Here is a 22,145-nt window from a genome sequence, read left to right as displayed (position 1 = left end):
TGGTGGGTTCAAACTACTGACCTTTTGGTTAGCAGAGAGCACTTTAACCACTGTCCAACCAGGGCTCCTTTTCACTGTAATAAGGTTTCCTAATTTAACATAGGGAGCTCTGGTACCATAGTACCTGAGGCACTTGACTACTAACCGGAAGGCTGGTGGTTCAAATCCTCCAGCCACTCCTCAGAAGGAAGGTTGGGCAATCTACTTCCATAGTGATACCGCCTCAGAAACCCAAGGAAGGGTTGCTATGAGTCGGGTCCGACTCCATGGCACAAAACAACAAAAACAATTTAACATAAATAAACCAAACTAAACCCACGGCCACAAGTCAATTCTGACTCACAGCAATCCTATAGGACAGAGTAGAACTGCCCCACAGATTTCTGTAAATCTTTATAGAAGCAGACTATCTCATCTTTCTCTGGCAGAGAAGCTGGTGGGTTCAAACTGCTAACCTTTGGTTAGCAGCCAAATGCTTTAACCACAATGCCACCAGAATGCCTTAAATTAACACAGAAGCATTGTAATGCTTAATACTTTCTTTCTAAAATTTCCCATTCAGTGTACCTATAAAATCTATTAAGTAATCTTGAAACAAGGAAGAAGAATTCTATGTTATTGTTGTTGTTATGTGCCATGGAGTTGGACCCAGCTCAAAGCGACCCCTCCTTGGGTTTCAGGGGCAGTATCACTACAGAAATAATTGCCCAACCTTTCTTCTGAGGAGTGGCTGGTGGGTTTGAACCACCAGCCTTCTGGTTAACAGTCAAGTGCCTTAGGCACTACTCTACCAGAGCTCCTCAGTTCTATGTTTAATAACGTTTAAAACCTTTTGTTTTCTGCTCCTTGTAATATCAAAGCTTGCTTTTCTTCTTCAAGGTCTGGTCTTTCTCTTGCCACCACAATTCCCAGAAGCTGATCTTGCATTCCTTCAGAAGTTATCATGAAGTTCAACAGTGTTACCTATAGGTGGGGAAAAAAATATTGCATTGGTATTTCCATTGAAAAAGCTTTCAAGTTCTGATCTTAAAATAGACTGTTGTTGTTGTGTGCCGTCAAGTCGGACCCGACTCATAGCGACCCCTCCTTGGGTTTCTGAAGCAGTATCACTACTGAAGTAGATTTCCCCATCTTCCTTCCAAGGAGTGGCTTGTGGGTTTGAACCACCAGCCTTCTGGTTAGCATCAAGTGCCTTAGGCATTACACTACCAGAGTTCCCTAAAATAGACCAGTTGGCACATATATGGAAAAAAACAAAAAACAAAACCAAACTCACTGCCATCTAGTCAATTCTGACTTATAGCAAGCTCCACTGGGTTTCCAAGGCTGTAAATCTTTACAGAAGTAGACTACCTCATCTTTCTTCCACAGAACAGCTGGTGGATTTGGACCATTGACATTTTGGTTAGCAGCCAAATACCTTAACAATTACACCACCAGGACTCTTTATATATGAAAAGTAGAATTTAATCCTCGGAAGGAAGGTTGGGCAATCTACTTCCATAGTGATACTGCCTCGGAAACCCAAGGAGGGGTCACTATGAGTCTGCTCCAACTCGACAGCATTGAGACTTGAGTATGATTAAACATATGAGGGCAGTGATGGTTCACTGCTATGATTCTTGCCTTCCATGCCGAAGACCAGGGTTTGATTTCCAAACAATGTTCCTCATGCTCAGTCCCTAACTGTCTGTCAGTGGAGGCCTGTAGGTTACTACCACGGTGAACAGATCTCAGTGGAGCTTCTAGACTAAGACAGACGAGGAAGAAAGTCCTGGCAATCTACTTCCAAACAGCCAAGGAAAACCCTGTGGCTCACAAAGGTCCAATTCTGTTGTCCCTGGGTTGCCAGGAGTTGGGGCCAATTCAATGGCAGCTAACAACAACATGATTAAATATACACGCAAGCACAACAATTGGATTAAGAATCCTCAGACTAGGTAACCATGTGACAGTTCTACTCTGCTATACTGGGCCACTCACTATGAATCAGGGTTCATTCAATGGCACACAATAACAAAATAACAACATAATTTTTCACAGACTGAAATGTAATACTTAATGTATTACTTAAAGGGTTTTGTTTGGTGATCAATTTATTCTCATTTCAAACTGGCCAAATTTCTGACAACTCATTAAAACCAAAATTGATTAGAATCACATCGAATTGGCCAGATTCGTTGATTGACATTTTAAGAACCCTAGCATGTCAAAGGGAGCTCTGGTAGCATATGCCTAAGGCACTTGATTGCTAACCAGAAGGCTGGCGGTTCAAACCACACCAGCCACTCCTCAGAAGGAAGGTTGGGCAATCTATTTCTGTAGTGATATTGCCTGGGAAATCCAAGGAGGGGTGGGTATGAGTTGGTCTATGGCACATAACAAAAACAATAACATGTCAAAAGCAAAGGAATCTTACAAAGTGAGATAAAAGAGAAAAGAACACCCTGTAATTACTTGTCATGAGCAATGTGTTTTTACAATATGATAATCAGTCACTATTGTGAATTAAGGAATTTACATTTCAGTGGTGTCCATCAAGATGCTATCTGCTAACACTTGCTTCATCCAGGTATCTATTGGCTCTTGCAAGCAGGTCCTCTCTGTTGCCTACAGCTTAGAATTCCTTATCTCCTGGTAAACATGCTTAGGTCTCTCCTTTTAAAAAGCAACAACAAACAGTCCCTTCAAGCTCTGGAACTCTCTCTGTGTCTTTGCAATTATACTCACTGATTTTCTTCCAAACATAATTTCGGTCTCCACTTCATTTCATTAGCCAGCCCTGTACAATCTGCCCCCATCTGCACCTCCTCACACAGCAAAAAAACCCACAGAAACTTGCTTGCTCTGGTCACCAATGAACCTGTCAGCCAATAAACCCTTGATTTGGCTGAATTTCAAAATCTTTTCTCAAGTTGTCTCCTCTGTTTACTTTGTGACACCATTTTGCTTCTTAATCTATTTTGCATTTGATCTGCCCTGTGTTTTGTTAAGATCTGCACCTTTGTCTTGAGTATCATTTCCCTAACAGTTAACATCCCTTTCATGCGCTTTTCACTTTAGCTAAACTAAAGTCATTGTGGATTCCCATATAGATCTGGCTAAGAAATGCCTACACACATTTCAGATGGATGATCTTCCCCTTACTATCCACCGGTCAACTCCTATTCATTTTTCAATGTGCAGATTCACTGTCATCTTCTCTTGGACAACATTCCAGTCAATGTGCTACTCACCCTGCTCTGGTTTCTTCTAGTAACTCTTCATAGGAGTGCTAACTTCTTCATAGTACACATTACATTGTACGTAATCATGAGTTTACTCCTCTCTCTTAGACTAAAGTGTAAATAACTTTAGCATAGGGATCATGTCTTATTTGATGTCATGGGTGTAGTGACTGACACCAAGTAGATGCTCCCTACAAACATCATATAAAGAATCAGAATGTCAATGTTCCCTGTTCATGGAGTTGCTTTCTGCTATTTGTTTCCTAAAATCTTAAGCTTTTGGTAATTATTCCACAACGTATTTCATATGAAAGACTATCAACTATGAGTCAGGCTCATAGTTGCACTACATATGCACTACGAAGATGAATAAGATACTCTCTGGCCTCTGCCTTTAAGGAATTTTAGTCTAGTTGGGGAAACAGAAGTGATGCCAGCTAGTTTATAAAACTATTTTATCTTTGAGGCCAGTTAAGCTAGAGAGAAAACCTCTTATCACTCCTCAGGATGGGACGTAAGGGCTCCATGAGCAATAAACCCTAATCAGTCAAACTAGAAATACCCCCACCCCACTTCCTGCTGACCCTCCTGCTTACAGACACCTTTCAGCCATAACTTCTCAACTGGACCCAGCCAGACACCGGAACATGCATAGAAAGAACAACTTTGCCCTCTCACTGAATCCAGAGCATTAAAATTCATGCTAAGGAACCAAAAATCACTGGAACTACATTATTGGTACTACATGAACCCATTTCAGAAGTAAGGGCTCCATCGGCCACTTCCGTGCTAAGCTATAATGCCACCCCTTATGAATAAGGCATGACACCTCCCACAAAACTATGTATATGTATAACTTCCCTACTTCCCTGAAACCTGCAAAACCCTAAAGCCACCCCCTTCAGGAAGGCAGTTGCTTAGCAGCTCTTTAGCCCACGCACTCTCCATTTTTACTCGCCAAGTCAAAACAAAGGAAGCTGCTTGAGAAACTTTTTGCTGTCTTTGACTATTCTTAGTAGAGATAGGCAAGAATCCTTTGAGTCCAACCAGAAATCTCTGATCCTTTTCTGTAACAAGAGTACACACAACACCCAGTGGGTTAAGGACTCTGATCATTGTAAACACAGGATGCTCTAGGAGCACAGACAAAGGTAATCTACCTCAGGCCAGAGGTCAAAGAGGGCTTCTGTATTAGAAATTGAATTCTAAAGCACTTGGGTTGGTGGAAGGTTGTGGTCTACAGTGGGATCCATAACTCCATTTGGAGTCTTGACCTGAGTTCTTTCTGACCTTCAGCACTGTGGCTGTGCATAGACAAGTTTCAGGACAAACTTAAGGAGGAATAGTTTGCCCTCAGGAAGAGGATGCTTGAAAGTACATTATGCTCACACAAAGAACAAGAGAACTTGCCTGAGCGTTTCCTTTGCTAATTTAAATTAATTGGAGTTCTAGTATTGTTTGGTAGCCACGTTGCAGCTCTGACTTGGGCTGCATGGTCCTGAGTCATATCTGGACCACCACCTAGCTGGGTAGTCAAGCCCCAGAACCAATCCTGTAACTCTTTTTAATCTTCAGTTACATATGTATCCCAATCATGGTCTTTTCCCTGCTTCTCGACACATAGTCCCACCTGTAACAATGGTGAACCAATCTGCCACCAATTATGATTTTGTGATGATTCCCCTTCGTTTGCAATTAGCCCCATGTCTGTGATTTTGTGAACTCCATTTAGCTGTGTGTATGCTGATGGTTTCCTGGGTGACTGTCTTTTTCCTATCTAAGGCTTAATAAAAGTGTCTCAATTGAACTCATTTGAATCTGGGCTCTCTTTTCCACTATTACACTTCCCAAACAAAGAACACCTGAGCTGAACTTTACAGGTAATCAGCAATTAGTCAAGAGAAAGGAGGTGGCAACATTCTAGGTCAAACTCAAACCAAACCCACTGCTGCAGCGTTGAGGCCAACTAACAGTGACCCGATTCGACAGAGTGGAACTGGTTCATTTTTCTCCTGCAGAACTGCTGGTGGATTTGAACTGCTGACGTTTTGTTTACCAGCGGGTTGCTTCAACCACTGCACCACCAGATATCACTCAGTCTAGACTAGAAAGTCTCAACCTTGGCTGCATTTTAGAATCACCTGGGGGTTTAAAAAGAATTGATGTCTGTGTTCCATCCCCAGAGACCCAGATGTAAGTTGTCTGCAGTGGGATTTGGGCACTAGAATTTTTAAACTCTCCTCTTATGATTCTCGGAAGACCAGGCAATCTCCTTCTATAAAGATGTACTGTCTCGGAAATCCAAAGGGGGTCGCTATGACTCAGAATTGACTCGATGGCAGTGAGTTCGGTTTTTTATTTTTTCTTGTGAGTCTAATGTGCAGCCAGGTTGAGAATGTTTGCTCCAGGCCAGGAAACCATTTACACAAAGGGAAGAAACAAGAAAGACAACAGCAAAGCACTTTTCCAAAAATCAAACTCACTGCCATCAAGTCAGTTCTGACTCATAGTGACCCCTCATTAGGTTTCCAAGCCTATAAATCTTTATGGAAATACTGCTTATACAGAAGTTCAACTTGAAGACAATTAAAATAAGTCCACAAGAGCCAAAATATGATCTTGAATATATCCCTCCTGAATTTAGAGACCATCTAAAGAACAGATTTGATGCATTGAACACCAATGACCGAAAACCAGAAGAATTGTGGGATGACATCAAGACATCAGCCATGAAGAAAGCAAAAGGTCATTAAAAAGACAAGAAAAAAAAATCAAAGTGGATGATGGAAGAGACTCTGAAGCTTGCCCTTGAGAGTAGCCAAAGCAAAAGGAAGAAATGACAAGATAAAAGAGCTGAACAGAAGATTTCAAAGACCAGCTGGAGCAGACAAAGCCAATTACTATAATGAAATGTGCAAAGACTTGGAGTTAGAAAACCAAAAGGGAAGAACATGCTTGGCATTTCTCAAGCTGAAAGAACTGAGGGAAAAACTGAAGCCTCGAGTTGCAATATTTAAAGATTCTATGGGCAAAATATTGAATGATGTAGGAAGCATCAAAAGAAGATGGAGAGAATACACAGAGTCACTGTACCAAAAAGAGCTGGTAGATCTTCATCCATTTCAAGAGGTGGCATATATATGATCAAGAACCAATGATACTGAAGGAAGAAGTTGAAGCTGAACTGAAGGAATTGGCATAGAACAAGGCACCAGTAATTGACAGAATAGGAGCTCTGGTAGCATAGTGCCTAGGGCACTTGACTGCTAACCAGAAGTCTGGCGCTTCAAACCCACCAGCGACTCCTCAGAAGGAAGGTTGGGCAATCTACTTCTGTAGTGATACTGCCTTGGAAACCCAAGGAAGGGTCATTATGAGTCAGGACCGACTCGATGGCACATAACAACAACAAAAACAATTGACAGAATACCCACTGAGATGTTTCGACAAACGGATGCCCCACTGGAGACACTCACTTTGTTATGCCTAAAGATTTGGAAGACAGCTACCTGGCCAACTTACTGGAAGACATCCATATTTGTACCCATTCCAAAGAAAGGTGATCCCACAGAATGTGGAAATTATCAAACGATATCATTAGTATCAAATGCAAGTAAAAATCTTACTGAAGATAATTCAAAAACAGCTGTAGCAGTATATTGACAGAGAACTTCCAGAGGTGCGAGGTGGATTCAGAAGAGGATGTGGAACAAGGGATATCACTGTGGATGTCAAATGGATCTTAGCTCAAAGCAAAGAATACCAGAAAGATGTTTACTTGTGTTTTATTGACTATGCAAAAGCATTTAATTGTGTGGACCATAACAAATTGTGGATAACATAGAGAAGAATGGGAATTCCAGAACACTTAACTGTACTCATGAGGAACCTGTACATAGGCTAGGAGGTTGTCATTCAAACAGAACAAGGAAACGCAGCATGGTTTAAAATCAAGAAGGGAGTGTGTCAGGATTGTATCCTTTCTCCACACTTATTCAATCTGTACGCTGAGCAAATAATCCGAGAAGTTGCACTATATGAAGAAGAATGTGGCATTCAAGATTGGAGGAAGAATCATTAACAACTTGCAATATGCAGATGACACAACTTTGCTTGCTGAAAGTGAGGATGACTTGAAGCACTTACTGATGAAAACTGAAGAATACAGTCTGCAGTATGGATTACACCTCATTATAAAGAAAATAAAAATCCTCACAACTGGACCTATAAGCAGCAACACAATAAATGGAGGAAAGATTGAAGTTGTCAAAGACTTCACATTGCTTGGTTCTACAATCGACGCCAATGGAACAGCAGTCAGGACATCAGACAACATACAGCACTGGGCAAGTCAGCTGCAAAAGACCTGTTTCAAGTGCTGACGAGCAAAGATGTCTCCTGGAGGACTAAGGTGCGCCTGACACAAGCTGTGATATTTTCAATTGTCTCGTATGCATGTGAGAGCTGGGCAATGAATAAGGAAGACCGAAGAAGAGTTGATGCTTTTGAGTTGTGGTGCTGGTGAAAAATGCTGAAAGTACCATGGACTGCTAAAATAACTAACAAATCTGTCCTGGAGGAAGTGCAGTCAAAATGCTCCTTGAAAGCAAGAATGGCCAGACTCGTCTCACCTACTTTGGTCATGTTGTCAGAAGGGACCATTCCCTGGAGAAGGATGTTGTACTTCCTTACCACTCCGGTGGTAAGGTGGAGGGTCAATGAAAGAGGGGAAGGCCCTCAATGAGATGGATTGACACAGTGGCTGCGGTGATGGGCTCAAGTATAGCAGGGATCCTGGAGCTGGCATGGGACCGGGAGGTGTTTCTTTCTGTTGTGCACAGGGTCGCTATCAGTCGGAGACGACTTGACGACACCTAACAACATCTACTTCCTGCAGAGGAACTGGTAGGTTTGAACTGCTGACCTTCTCATTAGCAGTCAAATGCCTAAGGCACTGCCCCACTATAGGCAACTCACCATTCCATCATTGGAAGCTATGTAGGCAGATACCAAGGTGGGTTCTTCATAAACTGTGAACAGTTGAACATTTTCTTTCGTGCCTGTCTGAGAGGTCAGAGCTTGAAATCATCAGTGGTAGTACAAATGCTAGTGTCTCACTCTCGAAAATAACTACAAAAATTTCAGCAACTGCCACAATCAAAGGCAACTTAGTGTTTGATCCAGTTTTCATCCTTTCCCTCTTGAAGGGAAATTCCTTAACAAGAAGTACTTTTCTAAACCCATGTAAGACTGAACTCTATACATTACTGGCAATTTGGTCTAAGAATTTTTCATGCATTTTATATTATAATTTAGTTAGATTGGAGCAGCTAAAATAATGGCATTTAGGTATAAAACAATTAAAATAAATTGTAACTGTAGAAACAATAGAACTAGTAAAAAAGAAATAAAATAACCCAATTGGCAAACTACACATGGATTCTATATAATTAATTCTAACACAACACAAAGAGTTTATTAGAAAGTTTATTGATGCTTGCAATGCACTAGTGCCGCTCTTGTTTCTACTACGTACTCTTCCCAAGGTTCTGTTTGTGGGAAGCACCCATGTGTGGATTAGGGCTGGACAAAGGAGCTGAGGGCGATTTTGTTTTACTTGCCCCCACCTTTGAGTTGTATACAAACTGCACAATCATTCAGATGTTCCCTGCTCTTCCTCCTCAGGATGGTCAATACTTCCCTAACCTTGGGAAGGTTAAAAAAAAAAAAGGCAGACCCATTTTCCCCATCCCCATCCCTTTGGTGGCGTAGTGCTTAAGGCACTTGACTGCTAACCAGAAGGTTGGTGGTTCAAACCCACCAGCCACTCCTTGGAAGGAAGGTTGGGCAATCTATTTCTGTAGTGTTACTGCCTTGGAAACCCAAGGAGGGGTCGCTATGAGTTAGATGCAACTCGACAGCAGTTAAGTTTAAGTATATGCCTTTGGTGGCTTTACCTGGTTTGAAAACAGGTAATGCTGTTCCTACTATTGCTGTCCTCTCTCTAACTTTGTCTTTTTATCTGCAAATTTCTAACTTTGACTGCTGGGCAGGAAACATGTTTTCCCACCTTTTTTTGTAAGAGAACAGCTCCTCTATAGGAACAGAGTAATTTTGTTTTTGTAAGAAAATTTTCTACTTGAGGTCAGGAAGTCTCCACAGCATCTTGCAGTACCCTAGAAAGTACTACCTCCTCCTGCCTAAACCCAGTCATCTTCTCTGTGGTGAGTCTCCTCCAGTTTAAAATTTCTCCCCTCACTTTCCTCACGGGGATGACTTGAATGCCACTAAGTACAGATTACCTGGCACAATCATAAATATTGATGAGATAATAAGCAATTTTTGAACTTGAGCAATTTGAAAAATGCACTAAATTTGTTATATAATTCTCTATTGCTTTGGCATTTATTCATGAAAAACTAGAATTAAAGTTTGCAAGAGATTTTTCCTGTTGGTATGAGAAACCAAGTGCACAGGTTACATTTACTTTAATCCCAAAACAACAGAAACAGAGCTGGCAAAATGCACGTTTTCCAGCTTTTACTTCATTGTATTCAGATACAAGGAGGATCCATTTATAATCCACTAATGTTGGCTCTTTAAAATCAGCACTTGCAAATACAGCCGTTTATTCATAGTAAACATTTAAAATCACACCAATATAGTTTTATAATTTTATTTTCATTTAGATTCAAAAGGATTATAGCAGCATGACACCATCCCTTGGGTGCCTCTGAAAGCAAAAGGTACATAAAAAATTCTAAAAGTGGGATCAAGAGGAAGCATTTTAATTTGTAAATGAAAGCAAGTAACTGCTGCACTATGTTTTCTAATCCCTGTTTAATCAATCCCTGCAATTAAAAATCATGAAGCAATAAGACACTCTCGGGACTGTAAGGATTTTGATACTGAATCATAGATCTGTTTTCTTCCCACAGTTTTACGACTTCTATATCCGGTTATTAGTGAATTAAGAATTGTTTATGTTATGTGTGGTCTTTTGCTGAAAAGTAAAAAAGGTTTTCATGTCTTTTATTTCAAAATATTTAGGAGGGAACCAGTTTTGGGATTTCACTCTCACTTTTATTTTGAAGTGAAATGCTAATACTAATAGTTAACACTATGTGCTGGGCCTTATTGTAAACATTTCGCATGTTGTTGTTGCTGTTATGAGCTATTGAGTCAGACCAGACTCATCGTGACCCCTCCTTGGGTTTCTGAGGCGGTATCACTACAGTAGATTGCCCAACCTTCCTTCCGAGGAGGAGTGGCTGGTGGGTTTGAATCGCCAGCCTTCTGGTTAGCAGTCAAGTGCCTTAGGCACATTTTGCATAGGTTAATTTATTTAATCCTCACATCACCCTATGAGATAGAGACTTTTTTTAATCCCGTTGTACATAGAGGGACTTGAGGCACAGAGAGGGTAAATTATATGGTCAAAGTCACACAACTGGTGGTGGTAGAGCTGGAATTTAAACCGAGGCAGTATGGCTTCTGAGTACAGGCTCTAAACTACTACTGGATACTACTTCTCCTAATAGGTGAAAAGATAATAAATAATAGGGAATTTTACATGTTTAGATAATATACACATTTAGATATTACACAGTATTTTAATTGATTAAAAATATTGGCCAAAAATTCCATATTTTAACATTCTTTTAAGACTAAACTCAAGTCCCCTGGGTTTCCAGTACCTCCTGACTGTCCAGTCTAAAGTGTGTTCCCAGCTCTCAGCTCCCAGGATGCCTTGCAGCTCTTCCATGGCTTCCTAGCCATATAGTATGATCACTTTGCCCACACATTATTTAAAATAGAAACCTCTTGAGAGCAGGGATCATGTTTTATTCGTCTTTGAGGGAATTAATTATGCTATTGTAGTCCTTCCTCTGCTTCTCTGCAAAAGATGTCTATGTTAATTTAAATATTTCCAATAAAGAAGTGCATTTGAACTTGCTGGATGAATCTTGCCTCTATTTGTAAACTTTAAAAATCAGAATCAATTTTCTTACTATGCTCTCCCCGTTGCTCCTCTGAATTAAAGCCATCCCTCACTTACTTGGTCACTCATATGCTCACTTCACAGACAGTTGCTTAGTGCCAACCCAATGCTAAGAACTGGGAATAAGAAATGGAATAAGGCATAGTCCCTAACCTCCAGGGGCTCCCTTGCAGATCAAGCTCTCAAGGCATTTTAGTCACTGACTAAAACTTTAAACTAACTTTACTCTTTAAAGGAATTTTTAGTCTTTTGAAAGAATCATGATGGAAAATTCTTTTAAGTAATTATATAAAAATCAGATAGCAGCAACCTGATTCTGAGAAAGAAGACTAGAGTTCTGCTCCTGAATTCCAATTCCAACAATTAGCATATTATCATTTATTACAAAGAAAGAATGTGAACACGTGTCATCTATTTTTAATGAAAATCTAAGAATATTATCAATTGTAGAAATTAGCTCTGATGGTTTTTGTCACAGCATACTGAGGACTTTTTTTTTTATTACTTGCAAGCACACACAAAAGCAACATTTGGAAATTATTATGGCAATTTTAGAAAATGTCAAAAAAGGGCAAAATCCATTTTTCTTAAGAGGACCTGTTCTTCTTATGGGTCAGGAGGAAAATATAATGATTAATTGTGAGATTTGACTAAAGCAACTGTTGTAGATACTGGCCTTTACTGATGTTTCAGGAAGATAATGAGGATTTCTTAGCTTGGTAGTGATATAGAAGCGGAAGTCAGGTGCGTACTCAATTGTAGTGTCTCCAAGTCGGATACATATACTGCCACCTTGCTTAAAAGTCTGCTTAAGTAGAAGAGGTTCCAGAATAGGGTCCAGCTCTTCTCCAATATTTTCTAGCAACACTGGAGTAAAATCAGGAAAGATTGTATGTTATTTTAAATATTGACGGTAAGCATTCAACCTCTTAGTTCTTTTAGTCTTCTAGACTCATTGTTGTTCCTACTTGCCTGTGAAATTACTTTTGACCTCTAAACATAAGGTAGGTGGAAATAGTTAATGCACTTTGCTGTGCACTGAAAGGTTGGAGGCTCAAGTCCACACAGAAGATTGGTGATCCCCAAAATCAGCCACTGAAAACCCTATGGGGCACAGCTCTGCTCTGATACACATAAGGTCGCTATGAATCAGAACTGACCCAAGAGCAACTGGTACTACTGTAAGCATAAGGAAATGATTTCATAAAAATAATTACATGTCTGTGGGAAGGACTTAACTGTGGATCTACCAGGTTATCCCCTTCCAGATTATCCTCCCTGCTCTACCTCTTGTAGTTCAAACCCACCAGCCACTCTGCAGAAGCAAGACTGGGCAATCTACTTCCGTAAAGATTTACTCCCTTGGAAACCCAATGATGGTCACTAAGAGTTGGAATAGACTCAATGGCAGTGGGTTTGGTTTTGTTCTACTCATTGGCAATAGTCTTGCAGGGAGCTCCACCTCACCATGTATGATAAAAGTAGAAGTCTATCTTTATGAGAGAAAACTCATCCTAGTTGCATTTATTTAAATGGTTACTTTATTATTATTTTAATTATAAAAGTGAAACATGCTTACTGTAGGACGTCTGTAAAATGTATGAAAGTATAAAGAAGAAAATGAAAACTACTTCTAATCAGATTATCTTAATTTCTCTCCCTCATCCGAGTGTTTTACATAAGCGAATCATACCATGCATAGGTTAAGGGGAAAATGATATAAAAATAATATATGGTATGATAATTATTTATTGAATAAATTATATTTTTCTCTTCGGTATTTTTATTCATCTTTTTCCATACACAGTTGAGATTAAACAACATAATAATTTTACATCCTAATTATTTTGCTTTACATTATCTCATAAATAGTTCCCATTGTTACTAAAAATTCTCATAAATATGCTTTTACCCATTGCCATTGAGTCTATTCTGACCCCATAGCATTTCCAAAACTGCAATCTTTACAGAAGCAGATTGCCACACAGACAGCATAGCAGCTGGGGGTTCAAACTGCCAACAGTTTGGTTAGCAGCCAAGGTCTTAACCACTGTGTCACCAGGGCTCCTTAAACATAATGACCACATAATAGTCGATCATTATAATGTTCCCTCATCTACTTAACTAGCCCTGAATCAACTCAATGACAGTGAGTTGGGTTTATTAGCATGTATTTAGATTGTTTCCTGTTCTCAATATTATAAATAGCACTGCATACTAACCTTTTGTTCCAGAATATTTTCTTATGATAGCATTCCAGAAGAGGAATCCCTGGATCAAAGAGCAGTGACATTAAGACTTTGATGTGTTTGCCCAATTAAAGTCTCACATTCTAGTGTTTAGGGTGCTATCAAAGCCAAACTTGAATCATGACATTTTGTAGGGGTCCTTTGGGAGACCATGTGCAATTGTGATGGGAAGGGAGGGGCTCTGGACACTGGGATGACTAGTGTTTGGATCTTTATTGCAGTGAAAAGTACAGACAGATGCTGGTCCTTCCCACAGGTTACTCCTAACTAAATGAATTCCTAGAATTGTCTTTTTGTTAGTTTTCTTCATTGCCAGGGTTTTAGCCAAAATAAGTATGCCAATGATTTTTAAGCTCATTTTCATTTTCTACTTGGATAACTTGATTATTTTTAGTAGTTGTACAATATGAGTTCATCATAATACATTAAATATGTTAATCTTCTATTAGCTTGCTTCCATTTTTCCATTGTTATTAATAATGCTGCAGTGAACATCTTTTTGCATAAACATTTGTGCCCATCTCTGATTACTTAATCAGGTTGGAGTCCTGAAAGTGGAATTAATAAGTCAACAGTTATGAACATTTTAAAGGCTATTTATATCACCAAATTACCTTCCCAAAACACTGTAGAGATTTCAGAGTTGCAATAAGCACTCATTTTTTTGCTGTTAAATCTATTTTTATATAACATCACTATGCTTACAAATGCCTGGCACTATTTTGGCAATGCATTTTTGCATCATCCTTAGAACTTATGGACTTACGTGGAAGTATGGACCATTATTTGCTTAGTTTTACAGATGAGGAAACTAAGGCACAGGCAATTGAAGTAATTTTCTCTGCTAATTCAGCTAGCAAATGACAGAGCAGAAACTTAAACCAAGCAGCCTGTCTCATTACATTTTTCTCTTAACCACTATGTGATACTGGCAGCATTTAATATATTTGTGGTTTCTACTATTTGACAAGTGAAAATTATTGTTAACATTTGTACTTTAGGCTAGATGTTTTAAGTGCTATTTGACTATTTTTATTTTTTCTTCTGGAAACTATATGCTAATATATTTGCCCATTTTTCTACTATTGGGTATTTTAATTAGGCTCAGATCCAAGTGGCAAAAAACTCCAAAATAACAGTGATACAAACAGGTTTATCACTCATGTAAAAATAACTCTAGATAGTCAGCCCAGGGCTGGAAAGACAGCATGTCTAAGCTGTCTGGGATCCACATCTCTGCTACTTGGCTGTTTTACCATTCTTGCATATGACTTTGATCTCTTTGGCTAAGATAGCCTTTCAGATCATATCCTCGTTCCAGCCATTACAAAGAAGAAAGAAACAAAAAAGGAAAAAACTATCCTTTCAGGATATTTCCTGTGAGTCACAAATGGAATTTCCATGTATTTTTTTGACCAGAACATTGTCAAATGATGAAAGAAAGGCCTGATAATTTACTTCCAAAAAATCAGTCACTGAAAACCCATGGGGTCTCCATGAGTTGGGGTCGACTCCACAGTAACTGGTTCTAGGATAATGATATATATAAGTATCTTTTCCAAAATCTAAAATATGCACTATAAAGCTTAAATATTACATGGTAAAATGGAGGAATAGGCAGACAAGCTACACAGATCCTCTTCAACAAAGAAAAGAGAACCCAATTGACACAGATACAGAAGGCAATCCTGGAGCCTTGAACTTTAAAAGTAAGGATGCAGAAGTAGATTAAACATCAACTAGTAAAAGAACCTGAATGAGTAAACAAATAAGGAGACAAACAGAGCTGTGGACTGTCAGCTATCCTGACAGCACAGGCAGCCTGAATATTTCTGCGTGGTGTTAGGACTTGAGAAATAACCTAAAACTTGGCCCTGCTCGGGCTGCATGGACAACTGCACCAGTGGCTGATGACTAAAAAGGGAAACAGCAAAGAAGGAGATAAACTGAGCTGTGGACTTTTGGGTGTCCAGAGTGTGCAGACATTTAGAATGTCTACAAGTGGTGGCCACTTTGGATATTTAAAGTGACAGCATTCTCATTCAGATTCCAGGGACCTAAAGATAGGCTCTGCTTGCCAAAGACAGCACAGATATATGGGAGGCTGACAACTGGAAAGGAGACAGGTGGTGAATGCATAAGTGCTGCCAACTAGCAATAGAGTAGCACAGATACTCAGATACATCCAAAGAAAACAAAAATCTTGGGCAAATCACTCCAACATACAATCACCAATTAAATATAAACACAAAAACATCACAATGTCTCACAGAAAACAGGTCATCAGAGTCCACACACAAAAAAACTTAAATATTACAGACCTGATACTTTTGTACAAAAGTGAAAATTTATTGTCTCACTTGTAAAATCAAGTCTTCACTTGTTAGTGATGTATGACTATATTTATTATAATTAGTTGTATATACGTATGATCGTGCCTATTAAACAAAGATGACATTTGACAGTATGGATTATGTCCCTTCTTTTTTGTAACTCCTATATCATTATACTATGCTTTATGATCACCAGTTGAATGGATGAAATCTGTGTGTCCATTAAAAAAAAAAAAACACACTGCCATTGAGTTGATTCTGACTCATAGTGATCTCCATTTGGTTTCCAAGGCAGTAAATCTTTATGGAAGGAAATTGCCCAATCTTGCTTCCATGGAGTGGCTGGTGGCTGGTTGGTACACACATGCAAAATTTTGTAGATTTGGATTTTTACTTTATTTCTTGCTTGCCTGAAGAGAACCTAAAACTGCTATCAATATTTTAAAGAGTTATTATTAAAACTCAAAATCATTTGGAGAAAAAAAAAAAAAAAAGGTGGGGATCAGGTTTGCTGGTCCAATAGAGCCTGGTGGAACCACTGAGACTATGGCCCCTAGCTGAAGTGCCCTTCATGTCTGGAATTGAACCCACACCTGTGGTTTCCAGCCAAACAAAAGACAGGCATATGAGTTGAACATTTACCTCAAGTAGATACACGCCTTGGAGAGAACAATCATGGGAGAAAGAAGGGCTGCTTATGCACAGGGAGACAGCTCAGGGGGCAGGAGTCCATGGAGGGATGGACACTGGGAAGAGGTAACTATGGGAAGGAAGTTGGAGGGGAACTGTTGCATTGTGGTAAACTGTGGTCAATGACATGAGACAACGTATGTGTGAACTGCTGTATGGAAAGTGAATTTGCTCTGTAAATCTTCACCGAAATCACAATTAAAAAAAAAAAAAAAGAGTCATTATTAATATTCACAAATAAAATATCTAGAAATCTACCTAGTATATTTATTATGATTCTTTCATGTGACACTCTCTCTGATAGCAACTGAAATTTGCTGAACTTGTCCTTGAGCTAAATATGTTGCATTTTATAAGTATTTTTATTTATTTGATCAAATAGTAAAAATTTGATAGGTCACATGGATTTGAAATGTGACTAATAACTCCAACGCATTTAAATAGTAAGTATTACATTTGGTTTTGTTTTGACAAATGTGACATTTGCATAAGAGCTTTATTGAAAATATCCCTGTCATGTTTCTAATCTCTCCACTGTGAATGCAGACAATAGCTGCCATGTAAAATCTGTACTCACTTCTCTGCCACTTTTGTAGGGTCAGTTGAGAGACAAATAAATAGATAGACTGATGTGTTAAAATACTTTTGACATGTCAAGTGGCCCTTTTAATTGCAAAAGTGGAGTTAAAATTGGAAGGAATGGCAAACAACAGACAAAAGGTAAAACAGCTAAATTAGAGACGCATCACAAATGAGTCTTGAGGAAGAGAAAACGTTCTGACCTGCTGGGACCATAATCTCTAAAGTTCTCTTTTGATTAATTATCAATAAATAATCAAAGAGATTAAAAACTCACTGTTATAGATTAAACCATATCCCACAAAAAGATATGTTGAATCTTAACTTCCTGGTGAGAACGATATCATGCTTGGTAAAGTGGAGGGTCAATGAAAGAGGGGAAGGACCTCAACAAGATGGATTGACACAGTGGCTGCATCGACGGGCTCAGGTATAGCAGGGATCATGGAGCTGGCACAGGATCGGGCAGTGTTTCATTGTGCTGTGCACAGGGTCACTGTGTCAGAGACGACTCAACGGCACCTAACAACAACAACCTGGTACCTGTGAATGTGATCTTTTTGGAAATATGGTCTCTGAAGATGTTACTAGTTAATATGTGAATCCTAATCCAGTCTGACTGGTATCCTTATAAAAAAGGAAGAGAGAAAAAAAAAAAAAAAAGAGAAAATATGGCTACATAATAATAGAGGCGGAGATTGGACCTGCAAGCAAGGGAAAGCCAAAGATTACATGGAATAGATTTCTCCCTAAAAGGCTCAGAAAGAATCAGCATGGCTGACATCCTGATTTCAGACTCCTACATCCAAAACTATGAAGCAATAAATTTCTGTTCTTATAAACCACCCAATTTGTGGTATTTTGTTACAGCAGCCCTAGGAAACTAATACATTCAAGATTTAAAATAAATCTGACACAGATATCTTTTGCAAAGAAAGAAAACACATTCTGGGTTAATTGTGACTTCTCTGGGCATTTCCATAAAGTGTACTTCTTACTCAGGTACATACCAGGAGTGCCAAACTGAATACAGTTTTCCAAAGTCCTGGCATAGTCAGGATCATTTAATTTAATTACATGAAGACTGTTGGCTTTTTCCATATTCTTGATCCATTTATTAGCCTGACCTTGTGGATCTATCATCAGAGGCCACCTTCTTGCATTCCTGAAATGGAGAAGAAAGATGCTGCTGGTCAAGTCATGATTTGTCTCCACTCTATTTACCACCTCAGAAACACAAAGCGGTCCCTATGAGTCAGAACAGACTTGATGGCAGTGAATTTGGTTTTCGTTTTATTTAATCATGTGCATATCACTTTCTTGCAGTTTATCCTTTCTAGTATTTGTTTTACTTTTCAGCTTATTATGAGAAATTATGTTCTTAAATAGAGACATTTTAGATTGAGCAGGTTACAAGACTGGCAACTACCAAACTATCTGGAAAACAAGTGTTGTTTTGTTTTGCTTTGTTTTTGTTTTTAACTCATCCTGGAAAATGGAAATGCTCTAAATGTTAAATTACACTTTTGCAAATATTTACAGCTCTTGCTAATTAAGTCATAATGGGAGCCATTAAGAGGACTGGATCAGACGTCAGGAAACTCTAGGTCTGCACTAGACCCTGCCATTAATTAATTATGGGTCCTTGGGCAAGTCACTTCACTTCCCCAGCTCTATCTTTCATTATGTAGAACACAGAAAGAGAAAGGATTGGAATATAATAAATAACTCATTGACATCTAGACCATAAAATATATAAAAAATAAAAAACATTATTTTATATCATCTAACCTTGACCACAGTCATGTACATGTAATTGTTGACACAACCTTTGTTTCAAAGACTTATATATTTAAAACCATATATGTAGTTTATTGCATATTTGCCGATGTGATTATGAACTTCTTGTGGACAGGAATATCTTCTCTGAAGGTTAGGGTTTCAGCACTATGGGAAAGCTCATACGTAATGCTCTTTTCTCACTCATATGTCCTTTTTATAAAAACAAAAGCAGTGTCCCATGAAGAATTCTGTTCACTTTTCAGGGTGCTCACTTCACTGTTATGGGGTGGAGTCACAGAAGAATTAACTAGTATTTTCCATCATCATATGGTAGCCAACCATTTAGCTTTCTACCTATGTGAAATGTATTTAGCATTAAGATTACATGTGTTAAAAAATTTCTTTTAGAAGTATTGAAAACACAGGGCATAATCATGGCAAATTTTCTAAACTCATGCAGAGCATCAGCCAAGCAGAAAGAGGAAATAAAAGGTAAGTGGAGAGATATTTTTTTAAAAGTGAGGATAGAAGGACACGTACCCACTCCTCACCTATTGACATAGTAAGGTTCCAAAGACCAGGGTGTTATGTGAAAATTGGCTTTATGTGAAAATGGAAGATGACCACAACAGATCACAAAAAGGAGGATGATTATATCATTACACAATTGTTAAATTACATCATTATATAACTGCAAAATACATCATTACATAACTGCCAAACCACTGAGAATCATAGCCCTGCCAAGGTGACACATAACCCTAACCATCACAGCCAGCATTACTTTTGGCTCATACCTCAGTGTTTGTTACTGCCAATTGTATGTCATTAATGCACAAAGTAGTCAGACAGGTTTTTTTTTACTATGGTCATTAATGTGACAAGTGAGGAGTAAGTGTAATATATTCAATCCAATCTCATTATAACATACATTTTATATGTCATTGGATAATTTGTCCCCTGAATGAAAGAAACCATATTTTTTTAGCACATAAATTAAAAACCATACAAAAGATATACCTTGTATGGTAAAAGAGATAGACTTGTCCTCCAATATCAGCATTATATAATAGTATATTTAGGAAGAGAAGGGAACAAAAAATTAATAGAATGTCTTAGTTGTAACCAACTACTGGAAAGAAAATCATATACACAAGAAATTAAAGGGAGTGAGAGGAAATGATGGGAGAGAATAAAAATGATAAGTATACAAAAGTTTTCATTCTGTTATATTTTAGAAATATATTTAAGTTTGGAGGATTATGTGTGTTAAACATCATTTATACTTCTCTAAAGAAATCAATCTCCAGCCTCATTTCTATTACCAAGGCCACATTTTCCAACTACCAATGATTCTTATTCATTTCCACCTTTTGCACTCCAATCACCAGTAAAAATCATGCATCTTGGTTGCATGTTTGGCAATTTTAGACTGCAGAAGTTGGTAAAAATCTTCAGTTTCCTCATCTTTGGCTTCAGAGGTTGGTGCATAAATTTGTATCAACTGGTCTTCCTTGCAAGTGTATGGATATTATTCCATCACTGACAGCATTTTACCTTAGGATAGATCTTGAAACATTCTTTGTGACAATGAATGCGATTCCATTCCTCTTCAATCTGTCATTCCCGGCATAGTAGATCATATGATTGTCAAGAACATCATACATGAAGAAAGCAAAAGGCTATTTAAAAGACAGAAAAGGAAAAAAAGACCAAAATGGATGTCAGAAGAGACTTTGAAACCTGCTCTTGAATGGACAGTAGCTAAAGCAAATGGAAGAAATGACAAGATAAAAGAGCTGAACCCAAGATTTCAAAGACCAGCTTGAGTAGACAAAGTAAATTATAAATAATGAAATATGTAAAGACCTAGAGTGAGAAAACCAAAAGCCTCCAGGAATTGATGGAATACCTACTGAGATGTTTCAACAAATGGATGCTGCACTGGAGGCACTTGCTGGTCTATGCTGAGAAATTTGGAAGACAGCTATCTGGCCAACTGACTGGAAGAGATTCATATTTGTGCCCATTCCAAAGAAAGGTGATCCAACAGAATGTGGAAATTATCAAACAATATCAATAATACCACACACAAGTAAAATTTTGCTGAAGATAATTAAAAAATGGTTGCAGTAGTAAATTGACAGGGAACTTCCAGAAATGCAAACTGGATTCAGAAGAGGACGTGGCATGAGAGATATTCATTGTTGATATCAGCTGGATCTTGGCTGGAAGCAAAGAATACCAGAAAGATGTTTACTTGTGTTTTATTGACTATGCAAAAACATTTGACTGTAGATCTTAACAAATTGTAGATAACATTGAGAAGAACAGGAATTCTAGAACACTTAATTGTGCTCACAGAGAACTTGTACGTAGACCAGAAGGCTGTCATTCAAACAGGACAAGGGGATACTATGTGGTTTAAAATCAGAAAGGGTGTGGGTCAGGGTTATATAGTTTCACTATACTTATTCATTCTGTATGGTGAGCAAATAATCTGAGAAGCTAGAAGAAGAATGTGGCACCAAGATTGGAGGAAAACTCTTAACAACCTGTGATATACAGAAGACACAACCTTGCTTGCTGAAAGTGAAGATGACTTGAAGCACTTACTGATGAAGAGTAAAGACTACAGTCTGCAGTATGGATTGCAACTCAACATAAAGAAAATGAAAATCCTCACAACTGGACCTATAAGCAGCATCACGATAAATGGAGAAAAGATTGAAGTTACTAAAGATTTCATTTTATTTGGATTCACAATCAACACCCATGGAAGCAACAGTTAAGAAATCTGTCTTAACTATCGCACTGTTCAAAGCCGCTGCAAAAGACCTCTTTAAAGTGCTGAAGAACAAAGATTTCTCTTTGAAGAATAAGGTGTGTCTTGCCCAAGCAATGGTATTTTCAACTGCCTTCTATGCATATGAAAACTGGACAATTAATAAGGGAGACCAAAAAAGAGTTGATGCTTTGGAGTGGTGTTGGTGAAGAATACTGAAAGTACCACGGACTGCCAAAAGATGGAATAAGTCTGTCCTGGAAGAAGGGCAGCTGGACTGCTCCTTGGAAGGGAGAATGGCCTAACTCTTTCTTACCCACTTTGATCATGTTGTCAGAAGAGACCACTCCCGGAGGCGGGGCAAGATGGCGGACTAGGCAGAAGGATTGCACAGACCCTCTTCAACAAAGAAAAGGGAAACCAATAAATACAGACACAGAAGATAATCTTGGACCCCTGAGCCTTGAAGGAAAGGATGCAGATTTGGACTAAACCCCA

General features: G+C 38.6%; 1 protein-coding gene across 1 annotated transcript in view; it reads right to left on the bottom strand.

Annotated features, from left to right (window-relative positions):
- The window catches only part of DNAH7 (dynein axonemal heavy chain 7), a gene marked incomplete at its 5' end in the record, with an annotated part of 302,031 nt that overhangs the window by 88,551 nt on the left and 191,335 nt on the right, over positions 1 to 22,145 (bottom strand). Inside the window, 3 exons of the mRNA XM_007953149.2 lie at positions 830 to 963; positions 11,906 to 12,096; positions 18,091 to 18,245. Of these exons, the coding sequence (XP_007951340.2) occupies positions 830 to 963; positions 11,906 to 12,096; positions 18,091 to 18,245 (480 nt within the window). The remainder of the gene's footprint in view (positions 1 to 829; positions 964 to 11,905; positions 12,097 to 18,090; positions 18,246 to 22,145) is intronic.

The sequence above is a fragment of the Orycteropus afer genome, unplaced genomic scaffold (genome assembly GCF_000298275.1).
Source record: "Orycteropus afer afer isolate SDZICR_OR568_19922 unplaced genomic scaffold, OryAfe1.0 scaffold00374, whole genome shotgun sequence".
Lineage (NCBI taxonomy): Eukaryota > Metazoa > Chordata > Mammalia > Tubulidentata > Orycteropodidae > Orycteropus > Orycteropus afer.
Note: the sequence above shows the minus strand (reverse complement) of the source record. Positions and strands in the feature narration are given on the sequence as shown.